Genomic DNA, 24,808 nt, shown 5'->3' with positions numbered 1-24,808 from the left:
GGCACATACAAACAGACGTTACAGCTTGAAGAAAATTCTAAAAAAATCATCGCCCACAATGTATTAGCGACATCTGTTGAACACATTGCACAAAATGTAATTCTCGCAACCACATCAAATTTTTTTAACTGATGCTCTAATAGTGCCCACCCTGCTTGCGAAATGCAAGATAATAAATGAAAGGTGGAACTATTTTTACAGTTGTAAAATTTGAAGAACGAAATAGAAAAATTGTCGATGTCGCATACTACGACTTCGCATGAAATAATGATTGCAATTGACAAATTTGAAGAATGCAGAGTAACGACTGTATTTCAATGACCCATAATAATTATTTATTGTTCTATACTTGGGAAATTAAACAACGGTAAAACAGTTTTTGTTTTGTTTGAGGAAATTAATTCTTGTTGTCGTTTCATTGTTTTTTGTTTCAATTTAGTCTTCTTTACCGTCGCTCCCACAGATACCAGGTACCCTAACAGGAGGCGTTATTAATGGCATTACTGCGCAGAAATATCACTTTTAATTATCGTGTAAGGACACCTTTCAAGGTAGACACATCCCAGTTAAGCTCAGTCGGAAATGAACCGGAATCCTGGCTGGTTCCAGTTCGTATTCTAGTTAGAATCGGTTGTGCCACTGGATCCCGTGTACGAACTGGAACAAGCCAGATTTCCAGTTCAATTCCGGCTGAACTTTGCTGGGATTACTTCATTTTACAGGCTGGCGTTTACTTTTACTTGTTGTAAGTACAAAATTGCCGCGATGATAAGGCATATTCGATTCCATGGCACTAGATTTTCTTTCAACGTAAGATTTGCTTATACCTTGAATGCAAAGTATGCTCGATGTGCTGGAATCATACAGATCTGCACCCTGACGAAACCTAAATATACAGTTACTATCATTCATAATAATTCCACGACTTGATGTTTTAGCTCCTTTGGGTTGAAGCTGATCATTAAACAAGGCTGATTGAAAATGGTCTTAGCGTATCTATAGTTTTCGTTGCACCTGCACACCGCCAATTTCTCCAGCAGTTCCGGGGATCTTCAAATTCTAATCCATTGCATACATCTATTTAGATTCGATACACCGAATCAATTAATTTACTAACATCCTATTATGTGCTTACTCACAGATCGGCATCGTGTTGTATCTTAAGAAATGGTTGTGAACAACTCCCGCCTTGCTCACTTCGACAAGAATGAGTTTCACATTTTCAGCCCATTTTGTTTTGGTTTGCATGAGATTAAAAAGACGGTAACGTTTTCGGATGGGTGCAGGAACTAAGTAACGCATTTAGCTCTGTGTCAACATCTTTTCACTAACGCCACGCTCGCTTATATGGCGCATTTTTGTAATTTAAATCGACCGTTTTACCTACGAGTGATGAAAATTCATCTCGTGTTACGTCCTCTTTGTCTGTGATACCGGGCTGATGCAACTGCCACTGAAAATCTTTCTTGAGTGGGGCTAGATGACACGATTAATAATTTATGCGACCAGAAATCTTACCCTCTGCATCGCCACATCAGTGCACCAACGTCGCTAAAAGTCAAGATCACTCTGCGCAACTATTCTTCAAGAAAAAAATTTCAAAATAGGTCACGATTCAATCAATGATAAATAAACCTCGTATTGAAAATAATTTTTGTGTTTTTACAAAATTAGTTCACGCAAAAAAAAGATTCCATTATACTCAAATGTTTAGCAGGTGGTTGTATCTGAATATGTTTAATATTTTTATGATTCTAGTTCATAACTTGATGATACATTGATTTATATTAGCTTTATTGACTGAAAAAGTAAAGTATTGAACGATTGTGCAACGATTTTCGTAAATTCTCGTCGTGTTATCGTGATATTTTAGTCTTGAGCTTACCGTCGGATTTTTTACACAGAGTCACGTGTCTTATAGTTTTCTTAATTATTTCACGGACATGAATTGTGGCTAGGTAATGTATTTTTGGTGCTCAGCGCAGTTTCATTTAATTTCGAAAATTACACTGAATCTTAACAAACGACCCAATCAAAAAGGGCAAGTTGCTGGCTAGCGGGGGGCTATTTGCCAACTCGGATGCGCTAATTGCCCTACAATTTGCCAATGGTAATTAGGGAGCTATTTTATATGCAACATTTGGGCGATTTGCCGCAGTCATTTTTTTGCCGCTCTATCCGCCTTTAAATCGCCCAGGGAACGCGCCATTTAATCGCCCTTAATTGCCTGATATGAAAATTAAAAATAATAATTATTTTCGGATTCACTATCTACTCACATAAATTTATCGGTACACTAGGTAATAACCACCAGACTATAGGAAGAATCGATGGTGAAATTCGTATTGCACACCAAAACTTACCACAATCTGACTTTCATTTAGACTCAGAGATCTTGTTCCACTATACTTACACACGATTTCCCACATTCTTTGGCTAAATGAAGTGCACTAGACAAACAAAATACAAGCGAGAACACGCCAATTGTTTAAAAAAACAATTTTAAACTTAAGCCAAACATGAACCGCCATGTTTGAAAAACGCAAAAAAAAACAACCAAGTCCATTTCAGCCGCCAGAAAATTTGTCTAAGTATTGAAATTGCCTTTAAATAGCATTCGCTAATTGCATTTGTTCCTAGGGGCAATTAGCACAGGCGAGTTGAGTCAAACGTCAAACTTTTTAAATCGCCTGACCATGTTCGTACGCATTTTTTTGACAGGGGAATAACAGGGTTACAGGCAGGGATGCCATTATGCCAGATTTATCTGGCACAGCCAGAGGTTTTGGCAGCTTCCAGACAAAAAAGACAAATCTCTCATTCTGTCAGATTTTTAAGTTTTGGAAGCGGCTACATCAACATTTCGGAAATTTGGGTAAAAATGTCCCAAATTTTACAAAAATCGATTGATGCACATTCTACGAAAACTAAAATATATGCCAAATTTCGATGACTATGAGGTCGTTGTCAAGTGCCAGATTTTGCCAGATATTTTAAATTGAACTGCCAGATTTTCTTTGAAAAATAGTGGCAACCCTGGCTACAGGTCCTAGTAGTTTCCTTGTATCTAATACTCGCGCCTAGGAGACTGGTTGCTGGCAGTTGTACACAATAGCTCACATAGAAATTTCAAAATCCAAAGAGTAGAGCGAATAATCCATGAATAATAGTCTGTATTCTTTGTAATTGTTTACGTAAGTATATTAAGATTATGTGAAAGATTTATTACTTTATGAACTATATCATGAACAGTTTCACGAGCTCGACTGGTGAATCGTGTCTAACATATAAGAAATTAACAATATCTTAAAAGTGGATGTGTTTTTTTTGAATTTGTGGACCATTTCACGAATGGTGAATTGTAACTTATATGCTCGCAATCATAACCAGTTGACAAAGCAAGAATGGATCCATGAATTATATTCCGAGTGTCGTGTCGAAAATATAAAGACTTTGTTAACTTAGTGATCTAATTCACAACCACTAATACCAAATAAAGATCAATATGTGATAAATCATGAATCAGTTAACGTCGTATATTCGGACCTTAGACAATGTTCATAGATTTATGGATAAAATTATGAGCTAATGATTTTCGAGTTCGCGAATTGTCGGCGTGAGAAAAAAGCGTCGGCGGCGCGCCGCCGGTCTACCTTTCGGCGTCGGCGTTTCTTAAAATTTACCGGCGGCGGCGGCGTGGCGCGGCGGCGCACAGGTCTAGTTTGGTGTCGTTTTGAAATTCAAGATGGCGACTTCCGGTTACGTAAAATCGTCAACAACCCCATCAATATGGGTATTTTTGGAATGGGGTTGATGAGTACACGACGGAAATCGATGTTTGGTGTCGTTTTGAAATTCAAGATGGCGACTTCCGGTTGCGTAAAATCGTCAACAACCCCATCAATATGGGTATTTTAGGAATGCGGTTGATGAGTACACGACGGAAATCGATGTTTAGTGGCCATTTTGAAATTCAAGATGGCGACTTCCGGTTACGTAAAATCGTCAACAACCCCATCAATATGGGTATTTTTGGAATGGGGTTGATGAGTACACGACGGAAATCGATGTTTGGTGTCGTTTTGAAATTCAAGATGGCGACTTCCGGTTGCGTAAAATCGTCAACAACCCCATCAATATGGGTATTTTAGGAATGCGGTTGATGAGTACACGACGGAAATCGATGTTTAGTGGCCATTTTGAAATTCAAGATGGCGACTTCCGGTTACGTAAAATCGTCAACAACCCCATCAATATGGGTATTTTTGGAATGGGGTTGATGAGTACACGACGGAAATCGATGTTTGGTGTCGTTTTGAAATTCAAGATGGCGACTTCCGGTTGCGTAAAATCGTCAACAACCCCATCAATATGGGTATTTTTGGAATGCGGTTGATGAGTACACGACGGAAATCGATGATTAGTGGCCATTTTGAAATTCAAGATGGTGACTTCCGGTTACGTAAAATCGTCAACAACCCCATCAATATGGGTATTTTTGGAATGGGGTTGATGAGTACACGACGGAAATCGATGTTTGGTGTCGTTTTGAGATTCAAGATAGCGATTTCCGGTTGCGTAAAATCGTCAACAACCCCATCAATATGGGTATTTTTGGAATGGGGTTGATGAGTACACGACGGAAATCAATGGTTAGTGTCGTTTTGAAATTCAAGATGGCGACTTCCGGTTACGTAAAATCGTCAACAACCCCATCAATATGGGTATTTTTGGAATGGGGTTGATGAGTACACGACGGATATCGATGTTTGGTGTCGTTTTGAAATTCAAGATGGCGACTTCCGGTTACGCAAAATCCTCTATAACTTCATCAATATTGGTATTTTTGGAATGCGGTTGATGAGTACACGACGGAAATCGATGTTTGGTGTCGTTTTGAAATTCAAGATGGCGACATCCGGTTACGTGAAATCGTCAACAACCCCATCAACATGGGTATTTTTGGAATGCGGTTGATGAGAACACGACGGAAATCGATGTTTTGTGTCGTTTTGAAATTCAAAATGGCGACTTCCGGTTTTGCAACCTAAGATTCGGATTTATTTTGAAATTCAAGATGCAGTGAAGGCCCGATTTTATCAGCCCCAAATTTTGTCTACTCCCGGTTTTATCAGCGTTCTGACCCGATTGTCAGCCTTATACAGTGTTGGGTAAAACATGTGTAACAAATACCGAACTTTATTAGATCGCGTCAGTTAACTTAATCGTTCTTGAACCGAACCGAAGCAAAGTAAAGCTGCACAATTGGTGCTTCAGAGTTCTAATTTAATTCCATATCGTTATATGGGCAAAAAATTCGTTAACGACGGCACACTGAAAAAAATTATGCGAAGTGCATTTTTTCTTTGGACAAAACAAGTGTAACTTTTCCTTTCCGTTTGGGTTTTTTTGTGAAATAGTACAAAAACATACGGAAAAGATTATGTTTCACAACAAAAAGTTTTAAACAAATGTTATTCTGCCATCATGACGCTAATAACACATACAATTCCTTAAAAACTACAAATAGTTATAATATTAATTATAATTATAGTTATGACATTAAAGTACATGTTTGCACATGTTTTACCCAACACTGTATAGAAAAAATTATGAGCTCTAAGAGCCTAACTAGATTAAATTCAAGTAAACCTTTTTCTGAATCTTTCTTTTCTTGTTTTAAAGATGCAAAATATGCAAAAATAAAAAGATCATTTTTTTAAATTTTGCACTGGAATACCCCCTTTAGAGAAATGTATACCAAATAATCAGAATAGGTTATATGGTTAATGAAAAGGATAGAAAAAATGTGTCCCAATTTGTCCAATACAGGTAATTTTCGATATCGGGGTATGTTACCCTCGGTATAGCGTCACTCGATATAACGTACTTATTTTATAATTTATTTTTCAGGTCCCAATTTCTCATCAATTACGCATGTATTCCATATTTTAAGAATTCAATATGTTACACACAATCTTAAAACGTATTAATTTGGCTTCTAATGAGCATGTTCGCAATTGGTTACTTCAGTGAAAGCTAAAAGAGCGATTTTTTCCAATTTCATTTGCGTATGATCGTAATTTATTAAAACCAACCACGTATCTCAATAAATAATACAAGATCAGTAAGTTCTAACTGAAAACTCAAATGAATAATATCAGATACAATCGCTTCCTGAATCTCCCGAATTCGGTTTTTCGGACTACAGAATCTTTTTATCATTCTCAACATTTGGGTCATCAAATTACTTCAACCACATGATCTACGAATCATATTGAAAGTAATGCGGACACATTTAACTCCGATTTCGGATATTCCTGAATTCAGTTCGCTGGACTCATGATTGTTTTGTCTGTTTTGCATTGATTTTGCCATGATGTGACGCATGAAATGACGTACCCTAGGAATCCAGCGATTTTTATCAAAATTTTACTGCTGGTTTTTGAAACTCCTGAATCTGGTTACTAGAATCGAAAAGTGTTTTCGAATCCTATTATGTGCCACATCAAATTAATAAGCGTGAGAGATCATAATTTTAGTTACTGTGTACGTTTTACGACCGGTTTGGGGTATTTAAGAAACCGGTTAGCGGACTGAAATATATTTTCAAAATTTCTTGAATCGTGGATACAAGTGGATCTTTATAGTCCATTCTAATGATATAAGTTCATGTATTGCTTTTACTTGATGAGGTGCAAGCGGTGGGAATATTAAGAAACACTTTACAAACCCAGACATAATAATAATGACTAATGATTTAATTATTAGGAAATGAGTCAAAATAAGAAAATTTTCAATAAAGATTAACTTATAACTGGGGGTGGGCGTAGCGTAGTTGGTAAATCGATTGTCTTGTAAGCAGCGCACCTGGGTTCGATTCTCGACTCCGCACATAGGGTTAGAAATTTCTAATATGAGAATTTTCAAACCCGAAGAAGCGAATGACCTTTAGGTTAAAATATCTATAATCAAAAAAAAAATATTGTAAGTAAGAAAAGTAATTGTGACATCTTTTTCATGGAACCACTATAATATTCTTAAGGGAAAAGCTGTTTCACACTGCTAGGTGGGTAAGATTTTCAAAATTAGTTACTCGTTATCAAAATTCTACAAAATAAAGTACCATAGATAACAATTCTGTGAGAATTTTGCATGCTTCGATATAACGTACAATTTTTAAACCGAGATGTATATCGAAGCTTAACTGTGTCCCCATTTCGTCGGTCTAAAATAAACACAGCGGCTGATAAAACAAGTATTCGCTATAGTGACTCTTAATGCTCAACATTTTTGGAATGGAGTCAATGAGTGTACGACAGAAATCGGTCTGGCGCCATTTTGAAATTCAAGATTACGGTTTTGCTTAAATCATATTCTTTATTTATTTCCTTTTAGTTCCTTGTCTCATAATTATTTCTTATTACTTTATTCTTAAGTTTTTTATGCAAAAGAAATTGTTTTAGAGTTGTAGACCATTTTTCTTAACCGGAAGTCGCCATCTTGAATTTCTAAACGACACCAAACATCGATTTCCGTCGTGTACTCACCAGCCCCATTCCAAAAATACCCATATTGATGGGATTATAGAGGATTTTGCGTAATCGGAAGTCGCCATCTTCAATTTCAAAACGACACCAAACATCGATTTCCGTCGTGTACTCCTCAACCGCATTCCGAAAATACCCATATTGAAGGGGTTGTTGACGATTTTACGTAACCGGAAGTCGCCATCTTGAATTTCAAAACGACACCAAACATCGATTTCCGTCGTGTACTCATCAACCCCATTCCAAAAATACCCATATTGATGGGATTATAGAGGATTTTACGTAACCGGAAGTCGCCATCTTCAATTTCAAAACGACACCAAACTTCGATTTCCGTCGTGTACTCATCAACCCCATTCCAAAAATACCCATATTGATGGGGTTGTTGACGATTTTACGTAACCGGAAGTCGCCATCTTGAATTTCAAAACGACACCAAACACCGATTTCCGTCGTATGAGTACACGACGGACCGCATTCCAAAAATACCCATATTGATGGGATTATAGAGGATTTTGCGTAACCGGAAGTAGCCATCTTGAATTTCAAAACGACACCAAACATCGATTTCCGTCGTGTACTCATCAACCCCATTCCAAAAATATTCATATTAATAGGATTGTTGGCTATTTTGCGTAACTGGAAGTCGCCATCTTGAATTTGAAAATGGCGGTAAACATCTATTTCCCTTCTCTTTTCGTCATCCATTGTACATACATCTCATTCTATAATAAAATTCCATCATTATGAGAATCATATCTACATCAGATGCTCAAAAATAGTATCTTATAACATCGCTCATCTATCTATCACTGAGCCATACATTTACAACTCATCTACTGATGGCACGACAAGCGATGCGTGTGCGATGTATTAATTCAATCCCTCTATGATCGTTATTTTCTATCGTTCAGTGATGGGCGGGAAGTCCATCAGTAAGTGAGCCTCACTTTAGGGTTGAAGGAATCAGTCGATTATATCTGCTCTTGGAGCTGATCGAAATCGGAAAACGGGCCTCAGTATTGATTTTTTGCCACCCTTGCAGTGCGATTCAAACTTTAAACTCGCTTTTCTCGAAATAAATATATTGTCACTTAGTCTATGTGTGGGGATGGGAATCGAACTCAGGTGAGCTTCGTACAAGGCAATCGATTTACCAACTATGCATCGCTCCCAAAGAGATTGTTATATATTGGCCCTAGATGAGCAATATTCGTAGTAAGTGAAGTCTATAAATGAAAATAAACATAAGCAATATAATCCCCCTAAGAAATGAATGTTTCAAAATCTTCTAATGAAGGTCCTTCGCTGAATAAAAAATTATTAAACCGGTGATGAAAAATCTTCAGACAATAGGTGATATGAATTAATTGAAATAATACTCATGCTATTACTTGTTTGAGCAAAGAAAACTTATTGAACATTTGTTCAAATCGGTATACTAAATCGTTTACTTTGATCAAAGTAGCATTTGCTCGATCATATTTCTGTCAATATTTTTGTTATCATATCAACTTGAGTAAATGCTCGGAAAAAAGTCCCGCAAAAGCATTCTGATTTTTATTTATATCACCTAATGATTAGGCTTCTCAGTGGAGTTCAAGATAATTTCTCCGGTCATGTGAACAATGGAAGAACTTTCTTACCAATTCATATGCATTTTGGTCATTGTACGCCAATCGAAGTAGTAAACTAGTATTAGGATAAAAATAGGTGTCATATCCAAAACTGGAAAAGGAAAAGTTTCACCTAAAGCTTAGTCTTTCATACAAACGGCCAGATTGATGGGCGGGTTTCGATCTCAGCTATCTACTGAACTAACGGTGGTGTGTGTACCACCTTTAAAAGTTCACTGCACACTCTCGAGTTTGTGTACGCACGCTTCATTCATTATTAATTTCTCTGTATGTCATGTGTAGCGTTGGCATTAAATCCGGTTGCCAGTATGCTGGTACCAGCATAATATAAATAAGTGCTAGCTGTTGATACCGCACGCTGTTAACAAGCAATACTGTAAACCGGCCACCACACCCAACCATACATACACCATAAACAGTAGACGAGAGAGTAGAATTTTTTGTTGATATCGATCATTATAGCGACTTCTGTCATGCATACATGCTTCACACTCTTCAACAGGATGAAATCGCTGGCAGTCATCAGTCTCCGGTGTAGTGTTTTCATAGTCGGTTGTGTCCCGTACAAAGGAAGATTGGGACAATTTTTCAGTCAGTTTTCAAGTGAAAAAAGTAATTGTGAAAACTTCTTTACTGCTGCCGGATTTATGAATTGTTAGTGCAAAAGAGGGTAGCAACATCTACGAGGCAAATTAATTTTGCTACTTGGTGCTGATGCTTAATATTATTTGCTGCAGTAGTAAAACGAGTAGAACATATTTATAGATCAACAATACTGGTGCTTCAAGCAGCAAAAATACATTGATTGTTAAGAAAAGTGTTTTCATTGTGCTTAAAAATGGATTGTGATAGTGCTCAATCCTTCTGTGAGTTTAAACAACAAGTGTCAATCGTACCTCAATTCGGCCTGAAACTTAAATTCAATCATGTATACCCCGAAACAAGAAATCAAAATCTGAAACCATCATTTCGACAAATGTGGCCTATACTCCCGATGGCCCTAAGGTAGGTTATTAGATCGAGTTCCATATATAGAAATGGCAAACACAATTTCACTTTCTATGCTGCCCGCATAAACTGCTCGGTATACAGTCATACATATAATGTTGAAACATGTTCATACCTATGCTTGTAGTCGCGCTGTCTACGATACTTAAGGGTTTACGAAAAGTCAATTTATGCTGAACGATACAATCTTCTTCATATCTCTAAGTACCTTAGAAGCCAAAATATAAAACATTTACAGAATACCAGACGATGTTTCCGAAAAAGTGCTTAGTGTCGAATATGAAAAATTGAAAATCGATTATTGTTTTGGTTGTTGAAGTTTTTACACGGGCATATTGATTTGAATGCCTGTGAATAAAATTCAAAGTTGAATAAACTTGTAGCATATGGCAAAATTGCAAAAAAGCATGTTTTTAAAATATAAATCACCGCCTGCAAACCTCAAAACATATATAGGCGTCGGCTAATTCTAAAACCTCTTATACAAACCGGTCCCAAAACATTGAATATTATTTCGTCTCTCCGCATGTGTATATTCTATTATCGTCCAAAAACCGGATAAAGTGGGTGGGAATAGGTGAAAAAGGCTGAAGCTGAGGTCATCGTTCAAGCATCGTGATTGTCGTCATCTTTCTCCAGTTCGCCACCTACTTCAGTAGTTGCTACGAAGTTTTCGATTATACCGCGGGGGCAGTTGTTTAAGAAAGCATTTTTGTATTGAAAAAATGCGACCAAAATATTCCACAAGATTGTGGTAGCTGAGCTGATAACAATGTTCGATACACCCGGCCATCTGGTCTGATTAGGTGTTTGTTACAGCGGGCTCAAGTGGACTTTTATAGGTTCCGATACAACCTGCAAATCGTTTAAAATTGAGTCTATCGTAGATTATTCCAGTAACATAGCGGAAGTCTTCTTGATCGCTTGAAGGAAGGGGGGGGGGGCATCTAAAGCGATCAACGAGTACAGCAAAATAAGCTGTTTGAAACAAGCCGGGAATAGCGGATAACTTTGTTATAGATTCATTCATTTGTCACAAATTTTGAAGCGTGACTTCTCTAAACCCCACTTTAGACTTATATAAACCCCGTTTTGTTTTGTTTGTTTACTAGAGTATTGCAAAGGGCAAGTGGTATCCGGTACGGTGAGTTACAATTACTTAGTTATGATGAACTTGTGATTATGGGTATAAATCATCAAATCGATTTTGCTTATATTATCCTAATAAGATTTTTTATCACCTTTCAGATTCTACAATTACCACATCTAAATCAGAAATGCGTATTTCGCAACACTACTTGTGTTGATAGTTGTGATGCACACAATTAGTATTGCGAAAAACACGTATATGCTTTAATGCACTCTAGAATAAAAACCCCTTATTAGGATTGAGTTTTTTATTTTTTATTGTTTCATTGGGCAAAGAGAACCAAGTGGGGAAATAAATTTTCAAGCGTTAAAAAAAAATTTCTTTGCGAATCTTTTCAGAACTTTGGGTGAAGCGAATTTATCAAAGCTTTGGTAAATTGTAATGTATCGTTTCAATAGCATTCTGCAATTTTTTCATGCAAAAATATCGACAAGCGATTCGGTGACGATGCTTTTTGTAGAACGTCCCTGGAAAAAAAAACACGATTTACGGTGTTAACTGCCATTCAAAAACTGCTTAACCTATTTATTTCAAATTTTGCCTACACATTCTATGTAAAAATACCTCAAAATGTAAAATAGTTCTCGGAATATTTACTATTTATTTTTTTACATTATAATATACAAAATTTTTGATCAATTCTCAAAAAATAGCCAAACTGGTGTTTTTTTCACGCTGAAGCCTATCATCCTCTTAAAAAAAGTTTGCCATCTTCGTTACAGAAAATAATGATAATTTCTAATCTTTGTAGATCCGCAACATATAAAAATCCTTAAGGGGGTGATCTACAACCAGTGGCGTATCCAGAAGGATGGTCCGATCTCCCGAAAATTTTCAACTTGTTGAAAATTTTTAAATCAGTTTGAATTTTATGTTAGTTTCATACTCATAATCTCTTCAAACCAAATTTAACCATAATTGTTAATTTTCAAATTGAAATTTCGTACCCCTCCCGTATTTTTTTCTGGTTCCGCCCCTGCGCAGCAAGATCTAAAAAATCGAGCTTTTGGACCTATGTTAATAGATAAATCGAAGAATATGTCACAACAATCTTTCATATAGCTTTTTTAAGATTCTAACAAACAATATTATCAGAAAACCGGTTTTAACCATTTCTGTGGCAAAACCGCGGAAAAAAGTAACGGAAAATTAAATCTTTGTTGTTTTAGTAATTTCAGCCAGAATTACGAACTGCACTTAACCCGTCAGTTAGGTATTACAGTAACGAAATAGTCCTTGACTCCGCCATTTTATGTGTTTACAAATATACAGTCGAGTCTCCTACTACGCGAATAACTGGGGGCGTTAAAAAGGAATCCGCGTAATAGGAATCCCATAGCTTATGGGATTTTAACTAATTGGTGCTGTGGCCGAATATTTTGTCTACGTTGACATTTAGCAAAGATCTGGCGGACAGACATTCTTAGTATTTTTTTAAAATATTTTTACTTATTGTAAAACCTTAAAAGATCCACGGCTCAGTTGTGCTAACGCATTGCGCCGTGTCAAATAAACCTTTAGAAAAAAAAACTGCCAATACCTCCCCTTTTTTGACACATCGGCGGACCCCCTGTGCATTGAAAATATACGAAACAACTGATTTTCACCTGCCAACAAATTGCGCTTCAAAATAAAACTCTTCGCCATATTTTTGAAAAAAAATTCATTTTGAATATCAAATGTTTTACTAGCTGACAAGCGCCGCTCACTAGCGCCGCATAGTGAGAGTATCCTATACTAATCGGGCACTCCTTGACATCTCGAGCAGCTTTGCTGAAGACATCACCCTTCTAAATTGCCATCATTTGGAGAAACTGAAATAAAAAGATGTATGATGACTAGCGCCACCTAGCGGGTGATATCCGATGTAATCATTACATTATCAAACAGCTTTTGTCGTTCTCAGAAACCTTACAGAAAACATCATTTTCCTAAATTATTAAACTTTCACCTAACATCACCTAACATGTACTGGAAGTTAAATTCTCCCTAGCGCCGCTTAGTGGTTGAATTCTCAAATTATATATTCACCTTCGGGTAGCACTTGACCCGCTGATGAATATCGCCGAAGACACCACACTTCTAAATTATCATGATCTCGAGATATATAATTTGAAAAATAGTACATGCTCACTAGCGCCGCCTGGCGGATCTATTTCAATTTGATTTGTTCATAATAGTGTAGCCCTTGACCTCCTCTTGAACTTTGCCGAAAACACGATCTTTCTAAGTTGTTAGACTTTTGAGATGTATCATATTCTATAATGTGCTGAAAGGTTGTACGCTCACTAGCGCCACATAGTGAGAGTATCCCAGACAAACCTGTCACCATTTCTTGAGCAACTTGACTGAAGACAGTAACCCTCTAAATATTCTCTTTATTAAGATAAAGAATGTTTTTAACATTAATTGATCATTTGCATTCGCACTAGCGCCGCCTGGTGGGACAATTCCGAGTTATTATTTTTACCATCCAGAAGCTCTTGACTTTCTGGACAAATCTTCCTGAGATACATCCTTTCAAAATTATCTGTTTTTCGATATATTTTATGTTAAACCAATTCAATGATAGTCACATTCATGACGAGAGGTTCGATTTATTTACTCTCTTTTACAGCACCCCTGGTGGCACAGTTCCCAAGTAATTGGATATCCAATTACTCTAAATTGTAGGTTTAAGTAAGCACAACAACTTTGCCAAAGAAAATATGGTGCTAAATGTTAACGCAGATGAAATATTCGGCCACAGCCCCAATCAGTCAAAATCCCATAAGCTCACACTTAGAAATTTTCGCAGTATTCGGTAATTTTTTACCGAACTTTCAACAACTGAACGTTCGGTAACCAGTTCGGTAATTGTATTGATGACAGAACGTTCGGTAATAGAATTTATTGACGACCTGTCAAAAGTTACCGAATAGTTTTGTAATTTTAACCAAAAGAATACCGGACGTTGTCGGTACATTCCGATTTTACTTTAAATGAAGATTGCTAGTCATGGGAGTTTCGGAAGGCTTTTTTATATAAACGGATAATTTATTATACTTCATAATCCCCTAAACATATATTTCGAAAACTATTCTTATTCACTTTCACTTTGTAATCCCTCCAACTTATGACACAACAAACTAAGTCATCCAATAACAGGCATTAGTTGAAAAGAATTGGCAGTAACGGGATGTGCGTAGTGCGATTATCCGTCTTCTTTGGATGAATACAAAACCAATTAAATAATAGTTTATTTTCACAACGATTATAGCATACCTCAATCCTTTGGAAAGCAGCTTGAGAGAGTTTTTCCTTGCTGCATAATCCTTTTTCGCTGGTGTACAAACGAAATCTTTCCACAATAATACCTGCGGATATAAAAATGGCCGCGATTTGACAGTTCATTTCTGTGGAGTGGCAGATTTACCAAAGATCGGTACTTGAGAGACAATTTTACAATTTACAATAAACCATTTTTACCGTACGTATTGCAATTTAATTTACAGAATCCCGTAAAACAAATTGTATACCGCAAGCCGTTCGGTAAAATTTGACGAATCTTCTGTAAAAATAGGGTTACCAACCGTCCTTATTTTCGAAGTTTTTGGAAAGCGTCCTTATTTTAATTCAAATGTCCTTATTTTTAGTCTCAAACCTTGGCATATACAACGTGGTTCAACATGATGTTTTTTAACAGGGCATGTCATGTTATTGTAGTTTAGTATTGTTTGCTACCACATTATGCTCACCATTTTCAAATTATTCAACTATATTTCGAAAATCAGCGATCTGTGAGAAATGTGTTTCGTGCACTCCGACCATAATATCAACGACACGACGAGACACTTGCATTCCGAAAGTGTATCACAAATATGACTACCCCTCAGTGACTCAGGTAACTGGTACTGTCAAATTTGATATTTGATCACAAAATGCTAGAAACCAGCAGCACTGACTAACCTGTTCGCGTTGGTCTCCTTTGGTTACTGTTGTTATCCCTGGTTACGCAGGTGAAAATGACAACAGATTTTTTTTCTTACCAATATTTTATTTTGAAATGTTTTTAAATAAAATTATTTATTGAGAATTTCGCGACAAAAGCTTCCGGCGGTTTCAGGCTATACATGCTGCTATGAAAAGTGATGAACAGCAGTTTTCTTTATGTACTGGTGGTTACTGTCTTCATAGACGGGTCGGTTTGGTTCTATAATTTATGAGCCTTGAAGTGATGACCTTATAGAAGTATACAACATGATTGATTCGTTATTCAACCAGCGGTGCCTTCCTAATTTGCTTCCAGAACCTCTGGAGATCAAAGAATTAGAGAAAACTTTTATCTAAAGAAAAATAAGAAAATGAGTAGTACATACAAAAACAGTCCCTGTTTGTTCCGGAATATTCTAATAATACCCTGTTTCCCGGTATACTGGAACACCCCTACTTAACGTGCGTTGTTGTTTAGTCATCTGGTAAACATTCTTTTAATCTATGTTAATCGTATGCATTAAGAAAACTCGCATAAAGCGAAGGTGAATTTCGTTCTGAGAAAAAGAAAATGAATTTCTGTTCAAATCTATATAGATATACAATGTACATGAAAAATATATGTATGTATATTATACATACATATATTTTTCATGTACAACTTTTCTGCTGCACCATGGCACATCAAACAGACAGCAACTTCAAGACTTCATCAATCACGCAGCTTGATTCTATGAACTTTTGATCATATTGGTCATTTTGGCATCGATAAATTTGTACTTTTAGTATGGCTTAAGAAGGGATCAGCGATCAAATTGTTCAACATAAACAAACATTTTGGCTAGATTTTAAAAATAACAATTGCGGTTTATCTATTAATTTACCTATCTCTATATATAAAAATGAAAGGGTTTCCGTGTGTCATCGCATAACTCAAGAACGAGATGACGGATTTCTATGATTTTTGCATTATTTTCTGTGAAAGGTTCTTTAGCAGGATCACAAAATATTAACATTTTCTTAGCTACCTATTAGTGCAATTGGGACATTTTTAATTTTGGATTGTTTGCATAGTTTGTCATTACATGTAGTTACGTTGGTGTGCTATTTGGTCCAGTTTTTCCGCGACTGTGTTTTTTTTTGTTAAAAAGTTCTATTTTATGACAAACCTTGCTTTCATGCATTTAAAAGGAAGAGCGGCGAGAGAGTTGATAAGTAATGTGTATGAAGGCACTACATATTCACAAAAGAGAGTATGAATGCAACGATGCTTTGTTTCCACGAATTCCCATGATTCAAACGAATTCAAATTCCGATTCGACTTTGAAAATTAAAATAAGCCATTGAAAAGCACCGGAATAAATTCAAAGTACCGTCGATTCTCCCATGGTCCTTTTCAGATTGGTAAAGCATTAGCATTGTTACTGTTTATAGAGATAGGCACAAATAAAAGCATTGTTGATCACAACGTGTTAGTGTACACATGTTTTACAATTGGAATCACCTCACCGGAATTGAAATTAATAGAAATTTGATCCACAAGCATTGCTATTTTTGCTTTTGTTGTATTTTTCAGTGAGTAATTATAGGCAGGACAACGTCTGTCGGGTCAGCTAGTTAATTAATATAATTAATTATTTAAAGAAATAATTTGGCTTTTATTAAAGGTTTAATTCAGGTTTAATAAAGCTTATCGCATCATGGTACTAGTTAAAAGGAGAAAATAACAAACTATTCTTTATCAATTATTTATAATGTTATAGAAAACTTCCCAAATAAAGTTCTTCAATTTCTTGGGGATCTTGGCGCTCATAGAGAACGTTATGCTTCAGTATGTGCGACATACCGGAAGATACACTGGATTCGCTAGTTGTGATACATAGAAGGTTATATTGAAATTCTGCATGTACTGCAACCGAGTACTAAGCTGCTTCAGATTATCCTGTAATGTGACGAAAAAAGGATGATATGTTTTCATTAGATGTATTAGACTCTATAGGACGCTTACCTTTGTTCTCAAGGCCAATCAACTTGTAACATAGCATTGCTTCATTTCATTTTACCACATACTGCACATGTACCGTTTCGAAAACTACTCCATTTTCAAGCTGCTGCAACGTGCGAGTATTTTCGCTATCGGTATGGTGATCGCAGATAATCTTCGTCTTCCTGCATTGTATGATATCCCTGTAAGCTTTCGGCACCAACTTGGAGAAATAATATTCATCGCGTTAATCTAAACCAGCTACGTCGACGTAAACCTGAAAATGCACCCAAATTAGACCAGACATATAACATAACCAACATTTAGAACTTACCGTTTGCCTCATATGTCAGTCCGTTATTATATTCGAAACATTCCCGCTGATCCAGGTCATCACATCGGACGGTAGCACGTTCATAGGATTTGTGTCCGTATGAAATTAATCTTTTCAGGAGTTTATGTTGTAAACATAAAATGGTTGCTATACAGCAACAGAAAATAAAATAAACAAAGAAGTGTTGCTGAAAACAATATTTTTTGGTCGCATCGAGGGACGACTCAATGAACTGGTAACTGGCGGTAAATTACTCGCACACTTTTTCTTCAAAACATTTCATGAAGTTTCAGGTCGTGTCGTTGATAATATGGTCGACATAATCGGCCAACTTACTCCACTATTCGCCATACAATCAAAGAGTAAAAGTTGCAATTCTCGTTATTGGATGATTAGCGAACAAATCGACCACATTTAGCACGCATTGAAGAAAACATAGCGGCGGTGACATTCCCAAGCATCAGAAACCAACATTACTCGACTAATTAGCCAGATACCACTTGAAATTCGTCATCAAAAATTGGACCAGTCGAATGGATTACCTCAAGCGCCAACATGGTCAATATTTAAAAAAAATTGTTTTCAAACAATAAATGGCAAAAATGTTCTTTTGATTGACAAATAAATATTTCGCGATTTACTCAATTTTTCAAATTTTTGCGAGATCAAAAAAACGTCATGATGAATCACCCTGTATTAAATTATTCAGATCAACTTTATTCCAAGAGAATCAATTTCAATTGTCAATTTCAAATACTTCCAGCGATTGTTTTTGTTAATGAATACTCTCTGTGACTCATTCCAACCAAAAGTTCTTTTACTCAGAAGTAACCAAAATTTGTTGGATAGCTCGATATGAGGTTTGGCCAAAGTGGTTATCTTCGCTCAATATTGGCACTACACCATTTAAATTTGTCTCGATCAAGATTCAACGTCCCATATCAACTGCTGGAAAATAAGCCAGAATCCCGATTTGGCAGGGATGTCCTTAATTTGCTCTCAGTCCATTTGGTAACCCTAGTAAAAAATGTCACGTTTACCGATGAACCGGTTTTAATTGATGATTACCGAATTATTTCGTCAAAACATTTACCGAACAGTTAAATGAAATCTGAGTGTGTACGGGATTCCTATTACACGGGTACCGCGCAGTAGGAATCCGCGTAGTAGGAGACCCGACTGTACATACATTTTCAAATAGCTAGAATTTTTCCTTCCCTTTCCAAAAATCACGTCCGCTCGCTTAACTGTACCTATTAATTAGGACACTTTTTCAACATAAACTGCCCAAACAAACCATCAAAGGAGAGAAGATTCGCCAAATATGTGAAGTTTGAGTTTTGGGACATTTTGTCCCAGAAATCTGTTCTGAATAATCATTCTTCTCTATGCTGCAAATCATTCATATCTTGCAATTTTTCTAATGTAAATAAAATCTCAGCAATCAAATGATATTGATGCGACCTGTGTCAGAATAAAAGAAGTTGGGTTTCTTGGGTATTTTGCCATTCATATCAAATTTTATAATTTTCTTGTGCATCTCTATTATTCGAAATCTTAAGAACAAAACAAAAACAGATTCGTTACCGATAAAATTCAGAAACCTCAGATTTTTTAACATTTAGTCTAGACACCTCATTTTTTCATCAATTCCCTAATACCCCAACTACCCATATTTTACCTGCAATAAGACATCTACCATGTGATTTCTAAGCGACGTTTTACACTAGAAATAAAAAATTAAATAATAACTTAGTGTTAAATGGAGTTAATATGTACTATTTAATGCAAAAATATGGAATCGAGACTAAATGTCAAAAAATACAATGTGTACGAATTTTATCGATAGCAAATTTACTTTTATTTTGTTCTATAGGATGTTCTACTTCAAAAAGGTACATTTAAAAAAAATGATTGGGGAATAATAGAGATATATGCACGAGAAAATGATAATATTTAATATGGATGACGAAATTCTCTAGAACCCCAACTTCTCGTATTCTGACAAAGGTCGCAAAGGTATCGTTCGATTCCTGAGATTTTTCACGTCAGAAAAATTTGCAGCGTAGAGCAGAATAATTATTAGAAATAGGGGGTTTTTGGGACACAATGTCCCAAAACTTCAACTTCCCGTATTTTTCAAGTAACGGAAAGACTCTCATTGTAATGCTAAGAATGTTTCCTTTAAACAATGGTATAAACAAAAGATATAGCATTTAATATATGTTTCCTCGTATTTTCCCATAGTACCAATGTTAAAAACTTCAAGCAAAGTTGGTGGGGTCTAAAATTGTTCAAGGATGTGAAATTTGGCATCTGAGCTTACTTTGACATTTGTCACAATATGAAAACGGGGTACGACGAGATATCAAAACAAAAAAATGCAATGCCCTAATCAAGGTACATACAGGCAAATTGAAATTGTTCGGTGGTTATTTCTACCAGTGGTAGGTAGAAAAATGAAATACAAAATATGTCCTGATATCATTTCCATTTTATCGGAATAAAATTCGGCTGGTTTACTACAACAGATCACTACTATATTGAACAAAAAACATCATCTAAATATGTTCATTTAAAAGAAAATGGACGAAAATATCTCATTTATAGAGGGATTAATCTATCAACAAACAGTATTACAAGAAAGAGCATATTACATCTAATAAATTCTAAAGGTGCTATTGACCTAAACTTAGCCGTTTCGCCGATAATAGTTGATTGCTTGTCTTTGGTCTTATTTATAGATACTGGAAAGCGGTAATAATCCGTCTCGGTCCTCGGGACATCTTGAAAGTTTGAACGAATTCTAAATTTTTTTTTATTAGAAATGTAAAAACATGTTTTAAACCAACTAGTGGTGCGAATATGCCTTTCTCATTTATCCAAACTATGATTCATTATGCTCAATATATTAATTGAATTCTTATTACACATAGCACATATCTCACGACTACCACGAAAGTCGACCAAACAAAAACGTGTAATATTTAATTAGCTTTATCATCATGAGTTCAATGTTATATTTATGAGATCATGTTTTGAAATGTTTGCGAATAGGCTTGGAAGGGAAGGAGGGTGTTTAGTAGACTGGGAGTGGAGGATGTGCCAGGAATCGTTTATCTTATTTCGGTAAGCGAGATGGACGAACGTCAACACATATACGTAAAAAAACGTATCGCCGCCTCGAACTTGATGACGCACACAAGCTTTCTAGTTCCAGCGTCAACTGAGAGAAGCGTCAACTGTTTAGAAACTGGAGCGACTGGGTTATCCTAGATGGTTAACCAGATGGCTGCATTCTTACCTCTCATAACAATCCGCTTCGCTATGATTGGCATCACACGCTCAAGCGCGTTCGAAACGTAAATCGGTTGCCTCAAGGAAGTCACCTAGGGCCACTGATCTTTCTCTTATTCATCAACGATCCCTGCACCCACATCAACTCTGCAAAACTACTCTATGCTCATGATCTGCAAATCTTTCGTTCAATTGCCTCAGTATTCGACTCTGCTGTGCTCCAAGACGATATAGATAATATAGAGGAATGGTGCTTGCTGAATATATCGTTACGAATATACCATTAAAGCTTGTGTCATCGAGAAGGAGGATTTTATCCGTGACTTCGGGGTGTTATTCGACAGAAAACTTCGTTTCGCCGACCACATCACTGCAACAACGGCGAAGGCTTTTGCAACATTGGGTTTTCTAAAACCGAACACAGTCAATTTGCTCAAATTTCTACGCACTGAAATTTTTATACTTCGACAAGTCCGGAACACCTTGGAGTTTGCTGTACAAGTATGGGCGTCATACCACGCCATTCAAGTAGCCGGCTGGAGCGCTTTCAGAGAAGCTTTGTACGATTTTCTCTCAGAAAACTGCCTTGGAACGACCCTATCCGTCTTTCGCCGTATAGTAATCGATGCATGTTGCTATGATTTGCCAACGCTAGAGTCTCGCCGCACTTTCTTGCAATTGTTGCGTCAATCCGACGCTAGCTTAATCCTGTCACTAAGTTAGTGTCGAATTCTGATGAGACGAAGTCAAAACGAAAATTCCATAACTAATTAATTTTTAACCGCTTTTTATACTGGAGGTTCACTCTTGCCACACATTTTCGAATGAAAACTTTTCAAGCGATTTTAATGTTAATATCCGATTTTTATTTTCTAATATATTTGAAGCGGGTTTTACGAAGCATGTTCTGTTCTTGTGAATTTAATTTTCGGCTGCTTGTTTTACGTTGTAGAACGCTTGATTTCAAAACGAAATATGGATGCGTACATTTTAATTTGATAAATGACGTAGCCAAATTATACTATTTTACCCCTGTTATCCTAGGCGTAGAATGAATGCGTTGAATAAAAAAGATTCATGATCTATTACTCATTTTACCAAACGTCTCTAGATAAAGTATAAAACCCGACAAAGATATACTACCAGCAAAGAAAAATTATACCAAAATTTTTTTTTTCATTTGGTTATCGGAAATGCTTTCAGTTCAAGCGATTGAAAATTATGAGAACTAGACGAACAGGGGTGGGTCCAATAATGTTGATTGTGCGGCTCTATTTATTTTGAAACGCTGTTAAAACAAGCACATCTGTTTCCACTACTACCGGAGAGTTGCGATCACTTGTTCATCGTAAATGATTTATTTATACCCCATTCCACGGATACAGCTTTTTTTTCTATCCGAACATAAACCAGCTAACCAAACACATGAATGTTGACCTAGAGTTTAAGATTGGATCTGGCATGTTTCGTGTAATAATATGATACTTCCGATGCAAATGGTTGGGTATTAATTTTGAAGTGGATTTGATTAGGAAAATGCTATACTCTTGGTAAGGTCAAAAATCAAAAATGTATTTCGTTTTGCAAAAAAAATCTACCACGGTTTGCTGCTTGACTTTTATACAACATTAGAAAATTCAACCTCTAACTGTAACAATGAACCCAGTAATAGCTTCTGATTACTAGACCCACACCCATGCACTAATCTGGATTTTCCATTTCCCTCCCATCGGCAGGTACATCCCGTACTACTGGAAGGTATCACGCGAGGGCCGCCAGGTGCTGATGGATTACTGGTACACGGAGACCGGGAAGCAGATTTACGGAGCCCCGCTCGGTGGTATTGGCGCCGGCACGATTGGACGCGGTTTTGCCGGCGAGTTTTGCCGGTTTCAACTGAAGCCGGGTCTGTATGAGTATAACACGGTGCACGCGAATCAATTCATCGTCACCATTAAGGACGAAAACAACGTGACCATTTTTCAGAGTTTGCTTTCATCGTACAGGTAAATTGGCCATAATGTAGATCGTATAAGAAGGCCTAGAGATATACATATATTCGTGTCGGTGTCCGTGTTTGATTTGCATATACGTATGACTTTTCACTCGGTGTTTCTGAACATCAGTCCTCGTTTGAAATGCTTGTTGCGCTATGCTACATCCAATTAACGGGGATTTATGAATGATTAAGATTTCAACAAGAATCACGGTTGTTAGATTAGTTCGTAATGCTGAAAGCAGAAATTGAAACTTGCACAATTACGTAAAACTGAACTAGGTTACATAAGAGTTTCTATGTATTGTATGTGAAGTGTTTTTCTTGATTTTTTAAAGTATATTGTAATTGGGACGTATGAAACATGTTTTCATGTGTTTGTACAAAAAAGGGTTTTATACAACAAACAACAACAATTACATGAAAAATGAGCATGTCAAGCGAACACCATGCGCGAATTTATTAAATTATTTTTTTAATTACAGTGTGAGCTGCTTTGACACAAAAAATGCCATTTGAGTTCGGTGATTCTAGAAACAAGTCGTTGGAGAAACCCGGCGAGGGGGGGCTGTAATGGGATGTAAGTCAAATTGGTCGGCTTCTCCGGATCGGTCCACGTGTCGACAAGTTTCGGCATTAGCAACAGCGGTCAGTAGATAGTTACAGTTGTGAGACAACAGCTGTGCGTAGACAGTTACACTAGTTTGCAACAGCAGCTAAGTATGAAACACATTGCACGAACGACACGAAGTCGAAAACAATTGAGATAAGTATTACCGCCGGTGATCTGTCCGTCGGAGTACCTGAGAAATTCCGCTGCCGAGAAACTCTCAGTACCAGCTAGCAGATAAATAGGAACGAGTAGCGCATAGGAAGATAAGAAACCCTGGAAGGTAGTTGTAGAGAGATATAAGTCATTATAGTATGCACCTCTGGATTGGTTCGCGTCTGGGCAGGCGACCCGTTAGATATTACATCAGTAGATGTCTGTCAAAGATTCCTTCTCGATAACAGATATTGTCACAATTTTTTGAGCTGATTCGTTTAGTACAAAAGACTTCGTCCTCCAGACCTAAAAAATATCTACAAAGTTTGAAGGTGACTATTCCCCCCCCCCCCTCCTCTCCCTCTATTATAAGAAACGTATAAAATAAACCCCTCTACCCCAGAACATTTTTTGCTCACGGGCCTGCACAGAGATGGAGGTAAACACAGTAAACTAGGCCTTACAAAAATGATTATTTACATAAAAACAGGCATGACGGAAGCTAGCATAAGCTATGTACGGGTATCTCCCTATACAAACTCCGCATTTACATATCAAATGATATGAGGTTACGTAATCGGATTCACAAATACTCAATACTCAGTACGCTGAATAGTAGCCATATGATAATTGAGTTTGTAATATCCAGTCAGTGCCCTGACTAAAATACTGCAATTGTGCTTAGACAAATGCTACAAATTCCTTCAACATTTTCGGACTCACATCCGGTAGAAATGTTTTTGTTCAAACGCAAGTTTGCAAGCTACGCCATTGGTCGCCATGCTGGAATGCAACCCAAGAGCGAATCTTCTTTCAAACTAATCCTAGCCTGATCTAGCCAATTCGTTTGCGAATCCATTTCCAGTAATACCGGAATGACCCGTAACAGGTAGATTTGAAATGCTAAGTTCTTCGATTTGATTTCTACATACGATTACTAACTTCGATCTCGAATGTGCCGAAATCTGTGCGATAAGGACAGCTAGACTCTCAGAGCAAAAACAAATTCTTTTTTACGCGAATTTCCTGTTGACAGTATTTGTACAGTATTTATCAAGTAAATGGGATTCATAGATACTGTAACGTATCCCACACTAATTTACACCAGCACCAG

The 24,808-nt window shown here is 36.8% G+C and overlaps 1 protein-coding gene and 1 long non-coding RNA gene across 2 annotated transcripts in view; one reads left to right on the top strand and one right to left on the bottom strand.

Moving 5' to 3' along the window:
• Positions 1 to 9,683: 9,683 nt before the first annotated feature.
• Positions 9,684 to 24,808, top strand: part of LOC131682149 (non-lysosomal glucosylceramidase) — a 37,440-nt gene continuing 22,315 nt past the window's right edge. The window contains exons 1-2 of the mRNA XM_058963398.1: positions 9,684 to 10,192; positions 22,669 to 22,938. Coding sequence (XP_058819381.1) covers positions 10,026 to 10,192; positions 22,669 to 22,938 — 437 coding nt within the window. The 5' untranslated portion in view covers positions 9,684 to 10,025. The remainder of the gene's footprint in view (positions 10,193 to 22,668; positions 22,939 to 24,808) is intronic.
• LOC131682152 (uncharacterized) lies at positions 17,028 to 17,780 on the bottom strand. The gene is made up of 3 exons (XR_009304029.1): positions 17,636 to 17,780; positions 17,326 to 17,578; positions 17,028 to 17,259 (listed from the first exon to the last, which is right to left on the bottom strand). It is a non-coding gene; the product is annotated as an uncharacterized LOC131682152 (long non-coding RNA).

Source organism: Topomyia yanbarensis, chromosome 2 (assembly GCF_030247195.1).
Source record: "Topomyia yanbarensis strain Yona2022 chromosome 2, ASM3024719v1, whole genome shotgun sequence".
NCBI lineage: Eukaryota > Metazoa > Arthropoda > Insecta > Diptera > Culicidae > Topomyia > Topomyia yanbarensis.
The sequence above is the reverse complement of the archived record's forward strand: the minus strand, read 5'-3'. Positions and strand labels throughout refer to the sequence as shown.